Source organism: Odontesthes bonariensis, chromosome 18 (assembly GCF_027942865.1).
Source record: "Odontesthes bonariensis isolate fOdoBon6 chromosome 18, fOdoBon6.hap1, whole genome shotgun sequence".
NCBI lineage: Eukaryota > Metazoa > Chordata > Actinopteri > Atheriniformes > Atherinopsidae > Odontesthes > Odontesthes bonariensis.
The window spans coordinates 17748691-17766634 of NC_134523.1; the positions used below are offsets into that span (position 1 = coordinate 17748691).

General features: G+C 42.4%; 1 protein-coding gene across 1 annotated transcript in view; it reads left to right on the top strand.

The window, feature by feature from the left end:
• LOC142368160 (dolichyl-diphosphooligosaccharide--protein glycosyltransferase subunit STT3B) overlaps positions 1 to 17944 on the top strand; it is an 83208-nt gene that overhangs the window by 35522 nt on the left and 29742 nt on the right. The window contains exons 3-4 of the mRNA XM_075450254.1: positions 8599 to 8886; positions 16986 to 17051. Of these exons, the coding sequence (XP_075306369.1) occupies positions 8599 to 8886; positions 16986 to 17051 (354 nt within the window). The remainder of the gene's footprint in view (positions 1 to 8598; positions 8887 to 16985; positions 17052 to 17944) is intronic.

Genomic DNA, 17944 nt, shown 5'->3' on the forward strand with positions numbered 1-17944 from the left:
AGTTACAGGTAATTGCGTATGTGAAGCCTAGCTAATAATGAATGTGCTGGTCCTGTTGCAGTACATAAATACTCATTTTAAGCCTTGTTCCCAGGGGGCGGAAGCCGAAACTCATGATTACACTGGTAATCAGAATTGGAAGGTGCATAGTCTTTGGTTTATTTTCATGACATTTGCAAGATTCCTTGGCTGCACAGTGCATTGTTTTCTGCATACAAATGAGCACGCCCAGCTTTAATCTTCGCTCTGCACACTTGTAGTGGCATTTCTGTAATGTATGAGTGAAAAAACAGCTGACCGCAGAGTGATACACGCATGATTGATTTGCGACAAATTACATTGTTCTGTGCTGATTTCCCCCCCTCTGTTGGAATTTAGTGCAGCTTTTAGAGTAATTTCATTTTCCACTTGAACATTACTTTGAATATTTCCATGTCCTACCCATCCTACCCTTAAGCTAAAACAATGCACCGGTATAGAAAATACAAGGACTCACGCCGAATTACAGCTGAGGTTCGGAGCTGGACACAAACCTCGGTGTGACAATACAACTGCAGATCCACAAACCTGCAGAAGAACAGATTAAAAGGTGAAAGGGCTGAGTAAAATCTAGCTTGTATGGCTTCAGACGTTGGCTTCTTGTTGAGCTGAGTCAGTATGAGGAGATTAGGGCCCGACCAATATGGTTTTTTTTCAAGACCGATACTGATAATTATGGAAATGGGAGGCCGATAACCGATATGTGCAACCGATAAATAGAAACATTATTCACGATAAATTAAAAATAGCACACACTGACACAAACTTTCATATCCAGTAAGTCTTTTTAATTGTAAAAATGAAAAGTGCAGGGAGCTGCCAGCAGCATTTGTAAAATAAAGCCAAACATAACTTAGAATAAAACGGGAAATAAAATAATAATATAAATACATAATTATCAATAAAAAAATAAATCACTCCCTGCTATGAGAATACTTGAATATATGCTATTTTTATATTAAGAAGTAATAGAAAATGAACTGACTGAGAACTTAAAATCAAGTGTAGGGAGCTGCTTATAGCATCACACAGCATTACAGCGAGGTGAAACAAAAGCATTTAGGTCTGAGTTTAATATAATGTTTTCACGTCACAAATAAAGGCGATTTACAAAGAAGTATTTGGATCATTGTACCTAGCGCACATCTAATGTCTGGACAAACTCCCTACAGATCGGCCAACTGCCAGCACTTTGACCATTTAAACACGCTGGTGTGATATCAAAGGACTTAGCAACGCATAATAAAGTAACTAATAGGCTAAACGTGCAATGTGCCTTTAGGGCCTGAGTCGCGTCGTGTACGGCTTCATGAAGTTGTTCACCTAACACCATGGTTGTTAGCGCAAGCCTGCTCGCTACTTGGTGGTGGTGTGACAGCCTGTCTGGCTACCCGTAACAAGATCTTACTCCAGATGTTTGAAACGCAGCAACTGGCCAAAACTTAATTCTATTAAAGTTAATTAAGAGGGACATTACGACCAATCACTGTTGGTTCTAACGTGCTGGGTAACCAGTTGTTACGGAACAAGATAGGCTTTCACACCGGCAGGCTACCAAGTAGCTAGCAGGCTTGCACTAACAAATGGTTAGTCTCAGGAACAAACATGTTTTATTTGGTCTTTATTGACCATGGCTTTCAGTCCACCTTTCGTGTAGAACTACAGACACGTTCACATTTCCATGTGGGGGTTTAAAAATGATTGTACACTATGCTGAGACTGCTTTATGGACAACTGTTTCAGTGAGGAGTATTCGCTGTCATTCTGGTTATCCTTACTAGTTACACTAGTAAAGACGTTGTGGTGCTGTGCTTTTGCAACGCTGGTGTGTTTGTGACTTATGGCAAGGGATAAGGCTTCGTATATGCTTACCTTGAAGGGAGTTTGTTCTCTCTGCTTCAAGTAGTACTGCCACCACCGCGGCCCCACTTGCACTGCAGCCGCCTTGAAACTGCTCACAGCGTTCAGTAACCACCCCGCCCCCAACTTGCGCCACGGCCGCCTTGAAACCGTTCGCAGCCTTGCGTGTTGATTGGTTGTATTCCGTGTGTCAAACAAATCAGATGCTGTGACGGGCGGGGCAATGCTCATGAACTCAAAGTGGCGAGAGCGAGAGCAGAAGACGCGTTCAGAATGAAACGGCTGCAAAATTGGTTGTGAAAATTATATAAACTTATCTGTGGAAATTTATGGAAAGTATGGCCGATGCCGATATCACCAAAATGCTAAATATCGGCCCGATATATCAGTGGGGCCAATAATCGGTCGGGCCTTAGAAGAGATGGCCTTAAACGCTTTCAGTGGGTATGATTTGTGTCACTAAAGTATGTCCTGATCTGTCCTCCAGCAGCTACACCTGTCATTGAAAAAAATGTCCCCATTCAGGACACCAAAGAAGGATGCTCGTTTTACTGGAATCGGTTCACATTCATGTTTTTTTGGTAATGACTCTCGGTTATCTGGGACATCTGTAGAGTTGGTGAATGTCTGTCTCTTTGTGCCCTGTTGCCATTGTCAGCTTCTCTTGGCACCTTTTCTTTCAACTGAGTTGCGGCTGGTTCCTCCCGTTGTTTTGGTGTATTGGAGCCCAAAGAAGGATATAAAAGACGGAGGTCTATGTTGGCTATTTTTATTCTTATTGTCAAGAATGATAAATTAATTTTACCAGCAAGTACTGTGTGCAAGGTCAAATCACTTCTCTCCGCCCGACACCTCAACTTTTGCCCCTGAAGAAGCATTTTTTGTGTTTTGTGACTTATTCCATTTAAGCATTTTCGAGTCCGTTTCAGTTGAGCCGTATTTCCTTAAATGCGCTGTTGCTTCAAATCAAATCAAATTTATTTGTTTAGCACATTTCATGTACAAAACAATTCAAAGTGCTTCACATAAAATAAAAGCATTGCAGCAGGGAGTATAAGAAGCATTAAGAATACATAAAAGAATATAAAGAGAAACAAATAAAATAATTTAAATGAATTTAAATTCAAAATGTAAAAATTCAGGGGACTTAATTCACAGCTGAAAGTAGCCTGCACCCTTTTTGCTGTTTGAGTTTTGTTTGCTAAAAAATGACAGTGCCCAGACGGTTTTTTGGTGTTTTAAAAAATAAATACTGGGAATCTAATCGGTGAACTGTAACTCGCAGTTGGATTGGAAGCAGTGTAGCGCCAGATGGCAAGTGGCACGAGAACCTTGTGGACTTGTACCTTGTGGACCGTGCACACATTTTGTTGGTAGGTGGAGGGGTCACTCTACTGGCCATATTATGCATATTTCTCCATATAACATGCAAATCTATGCAAAGTCATGAAGCATTTAGGGGTTGATGCATAAAGGAGTTCTAACAGAGCCATTGTAAAAGGTAGGGCTCAAAGTTTTCCATATTAACTGATGAGGCCGACTCTACTGCAGATGCCTCTGAAATGCTCAAAACCAGTCCGTCTCAGGCCAAAAATCTCCCGTTCAAATGGTTTGTCCAACCAACAGTCCCAAAAAGAAATTAATATAGAGGCAATGAAATGAACTAGAAAATCCTCACGCTTGGAAAAAGTAGGTGCCAGAGATGATTTGACCTAAGAATAACTAAAATGATCAAGATGAACACTTAACCCGATGCTCAGAAGCTTGGGGATGGTCGTTGCTGAAGTAACAGAAAGCCACCCACTCATTTACTGTGAAAATCCCACTTGTTTGCACGACTGAGATGGATCATTTTCTGAACACAGGTTTGCTTCAGAGAGGCAGGGTATTTACTTCACCGCCCACATTGCTTTCAGAATCCTAAAATGTTTGTTAGAGCTCTTTTTTTCCCCCATAACGAGCCTGTGCTGTCATAACATGCAGCAGTGAGGATGAGCACTGGGTTCATCTTGAATCGTAATTGATGGCTGTTTTAGAAAACTTAAAAGGAGCTACAACGTTAGATCGTCTCCTTGCTTTCTGAAACCCAACTGGACTGCCTCTTTGCCTCATTGTTTCATCACATCTTGATGAAAGATCATCCGTCTCAGTTTTTCTCACATCATGTCTCTGTTCTTTGGTCCGTCCCTTATCCTTAAGGCTCTAGCATGGTTGCCGCGTCTGCTAGCATGAGCGGTGTTGATGACGTCACGATTTCGTGCCGGCTATAGATAGTGGCGCAAATCGATGCGCCAGTCGTTGCAATTTTCTCCGTCACAGAGGTGGCGCTGCTACGTTAGGGTTACCACTATTCTGCAACCACGAAAGTGGAGAAGAAAACAATGAAGAGCAGGAATACTGTCATTAATTATACTGCTGCAGTATTCGGATAATTTAAATTTTTTAATTCAGTTAAAAGAGGTGACGGTCTGAAGCCCCCGGCATCAACAGAGTCTCTGCCCTCTTCTTTGCCTTCACGTATCTGTCCCGTAGCTTCTTCCACACATTCTTACAGAACTCTCCCTCTTTCCCCAAAGTTCTGCCCATCTCTGTCCACCAGTTTTGGGAGTTTACGTGCTCCCTGTGCTGTTTCCCTGCAGTTTCGTACAGCTGCCTGTATAAATGCACTTCCTCACTGAACCTGGTCTCACATCGGTCCATCCGGTTTGTCAGTCTTTTCAAGGCAAGCGCCAGGCATGAAACGTCATTTTGACGTCACGGTCCGCCACCGCCGTGACAAACGCGTCAACTGTAAATCCAGCTTTACTTTGCCCCACTTTTTTTTTTTTTATTATTATATTCACAGTCACACAAATGATCTCGACAGTCCTCATTAATTGTGTATGAGAGCATTAAATCTGTAAGTACTCAGATGGGTTGCACCATTTGGAAGACAGACTATTGGATACCAGTAAATGTGACAGTTGAGTGCCTCTCTGCTGAGACCGGTCCAGTTGCCCTCTCCCTTTCCCTCTCACACCCACCTTCAACTTCCCAAAGGGACCACTGTCAGTTGCTTTTTCTTTTCGAGCCGCAGATAAGGAAAGACGGCGTCTTTTAATGTGTCAGTCGGTAACTACACTGAGGTGTCAGTCGGTAACTACACTGAGCTCTCAGGCCAGTAAACCACTCGTCGTCTCCATAGATGCATCAAGTGCATCTTTGCCAACGGTGTTCGTCAGTTTTTTTTTTAATTTTCATATTGCGAAAGCTAATTTACCATATTGTAGAAAAGTGTTGATGAATTATGCACAAAGATTCCTGAGAAGAGCGCATGATAACAGGTCTTCATCACATTCATCTTTAGCATTTTGGGTGCATGGGTCCTACTACAGAGTTCAAAGTGGCTCATAATTACAAGATTAGGGTTGTAAATCGAAGGATACTGCTCCATTAGACAGAATCCAAATCCTCACAGCCGAGAGGCAAGACGTGGTTGATTTTTCATTGAAGTAGATTGGCTGGAGAAACTTAGGTCTCCTAGGCGCTGGCTAATTAGGAACATTAAGACCTGAGTTTATTAACAGTGTATGGATTGCGGCTACAGTGAACACACATTAAGGATCGCTCACTTGTTAAACATAACCTTGCTTTTTGACTTCAGACAGCCACAACATACTGCACCAGGCCCTAATTGGGTCTGCTCTCATGTATAGACGAGACGGGGACGCGAGGCCTCACCTGCTCAGGCCCCAGTTCGATTCAGCAGAGACCGTTAGTAATTATACATTCTGCTGAGGAACACCTTGTTTTTTTTTTTAATTCAGTGATTAAAACACCATTTATCCGGGATATCCTTGTGCTCCAAGGTAGACCTTGACCAAAGCAATTCCAAAGAGGAGAAAAGGTTTGTTTTAAACACAAATAGTTCATGTAATTGCTGTTCTAACCTCTAATGGGGCCCTAGATGGAATTTAGTTAAAACTGAATGTTGTTTCGCGAGCTGAGGCATTTCTGCACAACATTCTTTGTCTTTGCTCAAAATGGAATTTATAATCTTGGTTCCTAGGCAGCGTTTGTAGTGTCACAGCCCGGCTCTAAGGCTGCAACAAAAATGGGAGAAAGACGAAAGTTTCCAAACATTTACTTTTATTTACAAAATAATCTAAACTAAAGAAACGTGGAAGTCAGTTGTCAGTCGTGTATGCATGCCTGAGTGTGTGAATGTGTAAGCGATCAAAACAACAAAACAGCAGCCGCCCTGCAAGTCAACCACAAGTCAGGAGGGGTCGAAACTAGCAAGAGGGGAGCTTTTGAAGCACAAGCCCCAGGTGTGGCTCAATCAGTCTGACGAGCACTCCGCCTTCCTCTCTGCAGAAGGGAAGAAGCAATAAAGAGAACAGGGACAACTAGTGGAGCGGAGGGGTCGTCACAGTAGGTGTAGATAAATTTTAGATGTGTACGAACAAATTGCATCGTGTTGATAATTCGCCTTTTGTTTGTAATGCTAATAGTTGTAACCGAACAGCTTCTCAGTCATTAAAATTGATGGCCTTATGGATCACAGTGTTTGTAGCGTCCAGCTCGTTCCTCAAGCCTGAAATTCACAAAACCCGACTTTTTCTGAACACACGCTCAGCCGAACTAGTTTCTTGTGTTGCCTAATTAGTAAGAGTGTGCGGGAAATTAACATATTAGATCTGTTGAATATGCCGTGTTCATTTTGGATGGGAATGGAGTCACAGGAGTACGCTCAGCCCATTTCCATGAGCGTGGTAATAGAAGAAGCTGCAAAGTTATTCACATTCAACCTACACGCTGTGTCTGGCTCAAAGCTTTATGTGGATGCGAAAAAATGTGATTGTGTGTCTTCATAAAGTGTGGTCACCAACTGAAAATCGGCGGAAACATCGATGCATCAGTAATCACGAGCCTCTGAGGAGGTGACAATTTTTTGTCTGAAATAGCGTAAAGCTGGAGGCGATTACATGTATTGATGGTGCAATGACTACCTTTGGGTATTATTCCCAGTCTTAAAATGAGGAATATTCCCCCATAACGATCCGGTGCTCACTCGCAAGAGCACACGGGAGATTGTGAAGTAGAAAAAGTGATTTGGGCAAGTATGTCATCTGATTGGAATCTAACACCTTTGGAGGTTTTTAAAGAGAAAGGGCGATTCTCATTTCCTCTGCTCGGTCCTACACCTGCATTTTGCAGAGCTTAGGTGCCTCTTTTCTTTAAGGGAGCTTGGTGTTTTGGTGAGATTTTGGGTCTATTTGGGTGGCTGGATGAGCATTACTCCTTTTATTTCTGAAAGAAAAGTAGTACCTTACCACTGCGTGATGGAGCGGAAGGGCCAAGTTGAGGAATTAGGATTGAGCCGAAGACTGAGCCACTGCAGAAACGAAGAACTGAATCATTAGAAATATGTTTTAGATCTCAGGAAAGACGGATTTACTGTAGCCTGGGAAATCCCATGCTGCTTTGCGCTCGATTTCATTCTCACTGCAAAGTCAGCCTGGAAACCACCGCCCTTATTTTTGCCAGAGTTTGGGAACCAATCACAGAACGGGGGGGGCGCGCGCAGCAAGACGATGACGACGTCCATGCGCTACACCGAAGCTTGTAGAGTGTTAATCCAACATGACAGCGGACACAACGTTACCGTTCGATGCAGCCTTAGAAAGTGTTTCGGAGTAGATTCACCCTAAGGTCATTTGAACCGTGACATCCAGCCAAGTAGCCCACCCGAACTTTTTCCGATATTGGCTGAACATCAGCTGAGTTACTGAGTTATCCCGAATAGCTTAGTACAAGCGCTAACGGACCCTGGCAGTATCTCCAAAATTACCACACTAAAATCACATGTCATGACACCAAACTTCTACAGTAGTACAAATATGGTCTGTACTCACAAAACGATGCATTTGGAAGTTTGTACATAGTCCAGGAGTTTATTATTATCATCAACACAAGCCTGATAGCTTTTCTGCTTCTAAAGCTGCGTTGACGTCACTTCTGGGAGCTGGGAGCTTCAAAGTAAGATGAGGGTTGATCTACTACTGTAGACAACAAAGCAAGGCTGCTCAATTTCTCCATTGATAAAATAAATCCACAACTCTACAACATAAAAATTCATGTAGAATATAGCATATAGGCCTACTTTGTTGTTAATTTAAGTAGCTTAGAGCGCAAGTTTACTTTTATTTGACTTTTTTTTCTTCTTCCTCGTCGAATTTCTGTCGTCATCTGGTATAAGTGATACAATTGGCTATGAATCGCGCGCAAAGCAGCATGGGAAGAACCTGAAGTCATTTGATAGACATTCGTAGCGCCCAATAAACTGCTCCAGGCATTCGTAAGCCACGCCTCAAATACGAGAAAATGCACACCTAGTTCCCAGACCACCATCTCATTGAGATTTTGGACGCGTCAGCCAGGCTAGATTTACTGAGCATATGGCATCAAACTCCTCCTGTGTTTTAATATGTAGTAAATCTGTCCTTTTGTGTACAAAATTAAAACAAATACGCAACTGTTCAACTTAGAAATTAACCATTACTGCTGCATTTTTGAGTAATTTAACACCAGATATATCCTGCAGAGGCATTTCAAGTTGCTGCTGAAAGTAACCTAATCAATTCCGCCTCACTCCCCCTGCTACCTCTTAGATCCCTCTTCCCATTTCTGACGGCCTCTCTTTCTCTCTGCCCTCAGGTATACCCGGGGCTGATGGTGACTGCAGGCCTCATCCACTACATGCTCAACCTGCTCCACATCACAGTTCACATCCGCGATGTGTGTGTCTTTCTGGCACCCGTGTTCAGCGGCCTGACTGCCGTCTCCACCTTCCTGCTGACCCGGGAGCTGTGGAACCAGGGTGCGGGGCTGCTGGCAGCCTGCTTCATTGCCATAGTCCCAGGTTACATCTCGCGGTCTGTGGCGGGCTCTTTTGACAATGAAGGCATTGCCATCTTTGCCCTCCAATTCACCTACTACCTCTGGGTAGGTACACTGGACACTTGACTTGAGGGTGCTGTAATTAAGATTTTATTCTACATAAGAATGAAACGTAATTGTAATGTGGATGGGACCCATTGTTTCCTTTAAAGAACTTACTTTAAACTTCTTCTGTGATTAATCAGAGTCCTATAAAGCTATCTGCATGCTCACCAAATTCAGAGCCTTTTGTTACTTTATGACAGGCTGGCTTTAAGTAGCCAGGCAAGCAGCCCTACTTTCAAGTTCTGCTGCCTGTCAATGTTGAATTATTTATCCTCAGCCTTGAAAAGCACGCTGGGCTTCTTTTTATGGGTCATGTGGTGCTCAGGATACAACAACTGGCACTCTAAAACCTTCACACTAAGATGACCTTTCAGAACAGAAGTGAAACGAGTTGAAGGTGGAATGTCCCCATTTTACGAAAATACGTGCAGTGTGATGTGCTCCTCACATTTTTGGTTGTGTTAGTTTTTCTATCCTTTCATTGATTAAAAGACTGTTATCCTTGTGCTGCGAGATGGATGTCGACCGAACAAAGCCGTTCCACAGATAGGATTTTTCTTATTTTCCTTTAGAGCTCAGATGTTTGCAGGGGCGACATTGCAACACTGCACTGAAGATGAAAGATGTGTGAAAAAGACTTTTCATTTTATTTCAGCTTGTCCACTCTTTCAGTTGCATCAGCAGCTGTTATTCAGCCCTGCAGCTATCTTCGTATGACTCCATCTTACGAGCATGTGAGCCCGTGTGAAATTGAAGAGCTGTGCTTTGCAAATGGTTTTATCATCATCTCTTTCTTCTGTCTTATTTGAATTGACCTAGTCAAGCATTGAGGATTTTTCCCTTCAACGTAGTGGCACAAGCGTGGTTGTTACTTCTTTCATGCTTTCATGCTTTGCTCAAACTCGTCCTTTGACAGAAATAATACAACATCTCCACATTACAGCCTAACAAAACTGTAAGTGGCTTTTTCTGTAAAAGCAGACATTGAGGAGTTGACTGTACATGCAACATTTAGATCAGGAAGGAATCCGCACATGCGATGGAAGTTGCCCTGCAGGCTACATATGATAACTTCGTTATCATAAAGTCTGAGCTAATCTAATGAGATGGGTTGATCAATCTGGGCCGATTTCTACCTTTTTAAGCTAAAATGATTGATAATAATTGAAATAATCTGCATTGGCCAGTACTTGAGCATACTAAGCTAGTTAACAGGCACGTGTATTCAGGCAGCGCGGTGTTGTTGCTGGGAAAACATAAGCGGTAAAAGAGTGCAGCACCTCGTGTCATTTTAATAGCCATGTTACCAGCAGACCTCGGTGTGTGTTGACCTGTAATCTAAATTTTTGGAAGAGTAACTGTCCCAAAGCGACTTCCTTGGAGAACAAGTAAGGCTTTAGTTGCTATCTTTTAATAAAAAGATGCGATGAGGCAACTTTGGAATTGCATTTATAGCATTTGTCGTTTTGTGTTTTTTACTTTTAGGTTTTATCAGATGGAGGGAAAAAGGAAAATCAGCCCCCCCCCCCCCACACACACACACACACACACACACACACACACACACACACCCCACCCCAAAAAAAGCATCACATATGGGCAATCGTCTTCCCTGATTCCCTAAAGATCGGCATCAGCCATTGAAAAACCCATAATTCTTGACCTCTAAATCTAAGTAGTTCAGGCTGGGAAGACGTTTGGTTTCTAGGTTGAGGAGCAGACGGTACAGTCATAACAGTTGAGGGTTAATCTTGTTTCTGCTGCTGAAGCCAGAGGGAACTGCCAGAGGAAAAAAAAAAAAAGCAGGTTTTGTAAATGCATATCATTAAAGGATAAGACCGGTTTTTTGACATTGGGCCCTTGATTTCACATTATAACATGATGTTCTACTCACCCCTGCTTGTTGTTGGTCATTTGGAGCTGCTCCGAAGATATTCGCGAGGCGTCTGGCTGCTCTCTTGAGATATTCGGCCATGAAACGGTTTCCTATGGGCAAGCTTATACAGGCACAAACTATGCTGTTTATAATTTATTAATTACTCTACACTAGCACTGATAACGTGGAGGTGCGTCGCTTACTTAAAAAAATCCGGGTTACTAATTTTGAATTTTAGCCGAATGAATAAATAGGCAGCAGGTCTGTGGGCTGTCTGTGGCAGTAGCATGAAGAGGACGTCAGTAACACCCACTTTACGACAAAAAAATCAAAATTACAATAACCCGGATTTTTTTAAGTAAGCGACGCACCTCCACGTTATCAGTGCTAGTGTAGAGTAATTAATAAATTATAAACAGCATAGTTTGTGCCTGTATAAGCTTGCCCATAGGAAACCGTTTCATGGCCGAATATCTCAAGAGAGCAGCCAGACGCCTCTCGAATATCTTCGGAACAGCTCCAAATGTTCAACAACAAGCAGGGGTGAGTAGAACATCATGTTATAATGTGAAATCAAGGGCCCAATGTCAAAAAACCGATCTTATCCTTTAAAGCACATACTTGTACAACATCCTGCTATTCAGTGGAGTCTGTGAAAACCATTCTGTTAACATTATCTCCTCATGTTCCGGGAGTGTTGGGATATAAAGGTGACGGGTTACTCTGAAGCCGTTATCACACCTGAGCAACCTGGATCAGATGAATATGACGGGGATACTTTAACGTGGCCTCAAACGGAATATTTGACTTTTTTAAGATTTGAGTTTTTGTAAATAGTAAAGTGTACAGGCCATATATATATGTTTGAGTTCTTGTAAATAGTAAAGTATATATATATGAAAAAAAAAAGCATACTTGCATCCAATATACCTCCAGCTGGGCTGTAAACATAAACATGGCTGTCCCCCAGCTTTGATTCAGCATCGTCCATGATGTCATCTGCAAACTCCTTTGACTTTAAACAGTAAAGAAGTGGGAAGAGCAAAATGATGAAAGAAATATAAACATTTAATCTATTAACAATAATCTACTCTATGTCTCTGCTGCTGCGTGTAATGGGCCAAATAGTAATGTGTTGTTTCTTTCCCTCTTAGCACCTTTGGTATTAACATGATGGACTACCTTAGTCCTATTGCTCCAAGAGGGCGCTCATGCATTCAAGCCACGTGTCCGTTATAGACCAATTGTAGCTTTGTAGTTGTTGGAAGAAATAATTGGCTCACTTCCAGTGTGCTGGATTAAAAGAAAAGCATAGCAGCCGAATTAAACGCATTTGTATCATCCACTTGCCTATAAAAACTTCACCAGTGGTGTTATGTGACCACCTGCAGCTCATAAAGAAATATCTTTACAGCTCAGAACGGTGCGAAGCCTGCGGGAGTTGCACAGTTATGCAGATGTGTGTTTGCCGGCCGAACAACAATGCACATCAGTATTCAGGATAAATGTTCTGTCTCGGCTCATTATTGGATCGTTCAATTACAGCACAGCACTCTCAGCCAAATTCAGGCGACGGTAAATATTCAAATATTCCCACGACAAATGCAGATTTATGTTTTCCTGATCGTCACAGATGTTTGAATTGTAAACACGGAGAGCCGCATGTGCTTAAGATGTCCTTTACTGAAATTAAACTGCAGTTCATATGAATATTTCCTGGCAGTTGGCAAACAAAAGCAGCAGGTGCGAAAAGCTAATTGGAAGTGACACACTGTCAAAGGTTTAAGCTTGCAATGCTGGGTTTTGTTTATAGGATCGTGTTTGATAAAATGTCCTTTTGAGGCACAAATTCCCCTCGTGATTTATCTGCCGAACGTCGGAGGCACTGATTCTCAGAAAGGCTGCTTAGCAGGAAAACACGTAGTCGCAACCGTCCTCGTTGAAGGGCGGTTCAGTTTGTGAGCAGAAAAGAGCTTTGGCTAAGAATGCCACTGGCTGTCTTAAATGATTATGGAAGCTCGTAGGCTGCTTGTTCAATATTTATTTCTCCTTTGGAAGTGTTAGTGTTTCTCTGTGTTTGAGTATGAAGATGAGCTGCGCAGTGGAGGCTTTCATCCAGGTTAGAGGGTAGTGATGCAGGTATTTCATCAGGCCTTTTCATCGCCGTTTGTCTCGGCGTGAAACTCTTGGAAGGAAAGACGGCGCCTACGTGAAAGGGGCTCTTCATCCATCCGAGAATTCAGTCGTGTCTTTTGATACAACTTAGTCCCATCATGCGTCAAAGTATTTCAACACGGGGTTTTAAAGTAGCGTGAGTCTGTTGCCTCGTTGTTTTTCATCTCAATCGTTGTCACGGGTCCTGCCACAGTTCAGTGTCCAGGTGTCTGTGTGAGCACTTTTGGGTCTGCAATTTAAGTCGCCTGATAAAACGGTGCTCACTGTGCGTCTGTGTACCGACTCAGCAGAGCGAGGCCAAACGGCTGATAGTTCCACTCACTTACACCCCCTCAAACCCTCTGAAAGCCAAGCACACGCAAGTAATGTTTGCATACGTCTGTGTGAGCGAGTATAGTACAATACTACTCTGAATTTGATTGGCTTTTAGACCGAAATTGCTTGAAACTAGAAATCACAGCATTTTTTATATATATATATATATATATATATATATATATATATATAAAAAATGTGAGTGTATGTGTAGATAAAAGGCAGTTCATCAAATGACAATTCAGATCAGACGGTTGGTTTTACTTATGTGCAACAGCAGCTAAACAAGAAGACATTTTTCAATATTTTTAGGCTTGATGTATTACATTTAAAAGGAAAGGCGAGGAAACGTCTGAAGCCACTATTTTTGTCAATGAGTTCAGCAGCAAGGACTGCAAACTCAGCTGAAACCTGCAGTTTATTGATTTTTTTTTTTTTTTTTATTTATTTTTTTTGTTGGTAAGAGGTGAACCTGAAGGTCTGGTGCCTGAAATGCACTTACTGCTTTCACTCTGTTTTAAAATTGTTACTCAAACACGACATTGTCTTTCTAAACTGAGATCTCTGAAGTAGGCATGGGCCGGTTACAGGTTTCAAGGTATACCACGGTATGAAAAAGTCAAGGTTTCAAAACCACTAAAATTTTCTGTCATACCGTCCCTGCGGTATGAGCGTTTTTTTTTTATTTTCTTTTTTATTATTTATTTATTTTTATGTGACGTCTCGTCAGACAGAAAGTGGAGGTCCCTCACGCCGTGTGCAGCTGCAGCGTAGTGCCACTCCCCCCCCCGTGCAACCCCGCTTGCTGTGAGTGATAAGCAGGCAGCTCTGCAGGCTGCAGAACTATAGCGCTATATAAAACCGATCTTCTATTATTATTATTATTATTATTATTATTATTATCATTGCATCCTGAAAGGCATCGACAATTCCCAAGTGTGTCCACTGAAGCACACTATTTCATAAAAAACAAAGAAAAGGTAACACAATACACTTAAAAGTCCTATAACAATATTTTAATTACTATAACAGACTATCATGGTGATAACACATGGAACATAATGCATGCCTATTGAAATTTCATATCATACCGTCAGAATCTCATACCGGCCCATGCCTACTCTGAAGTTTTTCTCCCGTAATGTATGCTGGAGCAATGAGTCTGTGCTGGGAGGCCAGTCATCATTTAGCTTGTCATCCAGAAACCTTTCACCTCTGCCCGTGTGTGAGGTTGTACCGGGGCCGCGCGTTTGCCTCGGTAACATGGCCTCCCGTTATCTCGTGTGCGGGTAATACATCTCCATCACTTCCCCATAATGTAACGTGTCATCAGCAGAGCAGTGTTATCAGAAAAATAAATAAATAAATCTCATCGACCCTGATTCGCATATCCTCCGTTCTATTTGGCAAGAACCCTGAAAACCAATCATCCTGGTCATGCACCACTGCTTCTCATTATTAGTCTCATTTATCCACATTCGTCTTTGCATTTTTCCCACCTTTCCCACCTCCTTCCATCTTGTCTCTCGTTAATTGGCTGTCTTCCTTTGTCTCTGCAGTTGTCAAAGCTCTTGCTTTTTTCTGTTTTGTGCCGCCTCCTTCTTGTTCGTCCGGCCTTACTCTCCCTTCTTTTCCCTCATCCTCATCTCTGTATCCCTCATATCCTCCTGTTCTCTCAAGTCTCTGCCCAGTCTTCATTATCCGACTCCTTCATTTTAACTGCTAATAACCCATTCAACTCCACTCGTTTAGTCTCTGTTTAACCCCCGCCCCCCCCACACACGCACACAAAAACCCTCCCATAATCTATAATTGAATCCTCTCACAGAGTAGAGCAGCTTTTTTGAAAGCCATTGCTCTATGTTAGAGGAACAGCGTTGACGTCGACTCGCAGAACACGCAGTTTCACCGCGTCCCTCTCCTGCTGTAACCCTGCTCACCATGCCTGCATTGTTGTAACGGTAATTCCACTCTTTCTCTTGGCTCACGTTTAATTAGCTGGACTGGTCTTGCACTGCGAGACTTCTGCGTATTCACAAAGCAAGCAGCGGCTGGTGGAGACGGCGGCCCGGACACCGGTTGAACGCAGCTTGTACACATAAGAAGTGGATAACTTGGATAAACCTGCATTCATAGATTCGGCCCAGCTCGAGTGGGATTATTGTCTGAGGAGAACTCGGCCTCTTCTCCAACAGCTATTGTTATCTTTCTTTGTCGTAATTCTCGTTATCTCTCTTGAAGAAGCCATTTATGAGAGAAGTTCTAGTGGCTCTGCCTTTGGGAGTGTACAAGTTGTCAGATGTGTTGGTACAGTTATGGAAAACTAATGCAGTCTTGGGGATCCTGGAATGAATCCTTCTTTCAAGACTGATTGGTTGACTTTGCAGCTGTTTTCAGTGTGTGTTTCTCATCTTTAAAGAAGGTGTATTTTGTGGTTTTGGTTAATGTTTCAGAGACAGAGAGGTGCTTCTAGGATTCTGTTAACCATGATTTTTTTTTTTCATTTGTAGTAGAGTTCATAGAATATACATCGATTTGCTGTAAGGTTTCCTTCTGTTTATTGATTAAGCTATTTTACAGCAAATGAGCAGAGACTAAATATCTAAATATATATGTGTGTGTAGCAAACTCACTACATATGAAGGAACTTCAGTTCTAACCAAGGACCACAAGGAGCAGAATCACCTGTAAAGTGCCCAAAAACCCCCACTTAAGGAGCTTTTTTTTGGTGTTTCACTCAAAGTTCATCCATGCCATTTTCCTTTGCTTTAACAAGTAAAGCATCACTGTCCAGGCTTAACGTTACGAACTTCTACACCTGCTTCGAGCTTATGGTTTGTGTAAAAATGACTGGGGCAATGGAGTATAAATAAGACCTATGGGGACCAGACAGGATTTAGATTAATAATCAGTGCAAATACGTCATCTGACGGGGCCCTAATTGTCCTGTCGAGCCCACCCCATGCAGAGCCACAAGGCTCTGAAATGTTCTCCTTTCCCTCTGCTGCTAAAAGTAAATTCCATGTTCACTTGCAAGAATCAGTTCACCTTGAACTCACTCTCTGTGGCACATTTCAACCAGCACTAACTGTGAAGCATCACTGGAGTGTGCAGATGATTGATTCGGAGGTCTGTGTCGGAGCGTTTTGCGGGGTGACATCACCTTGGTCCAGCAATCATTGATTCCCCTCTCCTGGTAAACGGGCATTGTTGGATGCAATCACGCTTCTTGACAGCAGTTCCAACCCCACAATCTCACTGGTAATCCGAGTTGGATCATTTGAAAGGTCACTCTGAAGCGCTGCTTCTGTTGTGTGTGCGCTTTTAAGCATGTTTCTAAATGTTAAATTTCACACTCAGTTGCTTTATCAGCTTCTGGCTTGTTTACAATGTACTGCAGTGCAGCCTCGTCTGAACTGGTCTTCTGTCACCACAGCTTACTGTTCCATATCTGCTGTGATCAATAAACCATTTGGAAAACAACTTTTAACCTTATAAAGCGAAAGCAAGTTTCAAAATGCATCAGCATTTTAATAAGAGGAGCAAATGTTTATGCAGCAGAGGAGGCAAGTCTGCCTTTAGTCCTGATCGCAGATTTATTTTTTTAATGAAATTAAGTTGGAATGCCAGAACGTTATCAGAGAAAATGTGGAGTGTTATTTGTGGAGTCTCCTCCAGCATTGAAGTTTCTGTTACAGATGAATCATGCCCTGCTCTCTGTTTCTCCTTCCAGGTGAAATCGGTGAAGACTGGCTCGGTATTCTGGACCATTGGCTGTTGTCTCTGCTACTTCTACATGGTGAGAACAGATCACCCGCCACCACTGACGAATACACACAATCCAGCAGCTAGTTTAGGCTGACTGAACGTCTGACTTGATTTCATTACTCCAGCAGTCCCCTCAAAACTCTACACCATTTTCCTCATTCAGTGAACGGGGGTTTGTGAATGTGCTTATCGGGCCTCCCCCACCAGTAGATGTCATTGCCTTTCTTGTTTCCATTACACTTATGTACATGTCTCAACTAGAGTGCGATTGTCAAGAACAGCAAACTAAATCATACAAGTGTGGAGGTATCACAACTGTCATTTATTTACTCCCTTTTGCTTCAACAATGGTAGAAAGTGGCCAGTGGGCACTGGCCCGTGCACTCCAAGAGTTTCGTGACTTAACTGCATGAAATGTGAACAGTTGGAGAAAGCGCAAACACATTAAAAAGATAGAAAGGTTGGATTTGAGTAAAAATGTCTCTTCTGTTGTACTTTAATATCTGTTTGTGAGACACGAGGGCTTACAGAGTCTGATTTTGTGTTATCACACGAGAAGCTGCTTTAGCTTAAGGAAGTAGAGTCTTCCTTAAATCAAAAGGTAGCTGGTTAGATCTCCAACTTCCCACAGTCTGCTTATGAAGAATCCTCAAGAAAGAAGATGCCGAACCCCACAGTTCCTCACTTCTAAGTTTCTTTGGATAAAATTGCCTGCAAAATGAATGTAATGTAGTTGCTGCTTCTCTCGTTTTCGATAGCCTTCTCCACCTAACTTGTGCGAGCTCCTCCTCGTAGCTCTCACCAGCCTGCAATTTCACAGATTCCTAACAACACATTCAGATTATCTGTAAAACTCTTATCCTGTAAGTATTCCTGATTGTTTCCCTCCCATCTTGACCGCACCTCTCTGATACTGTAGGTGTT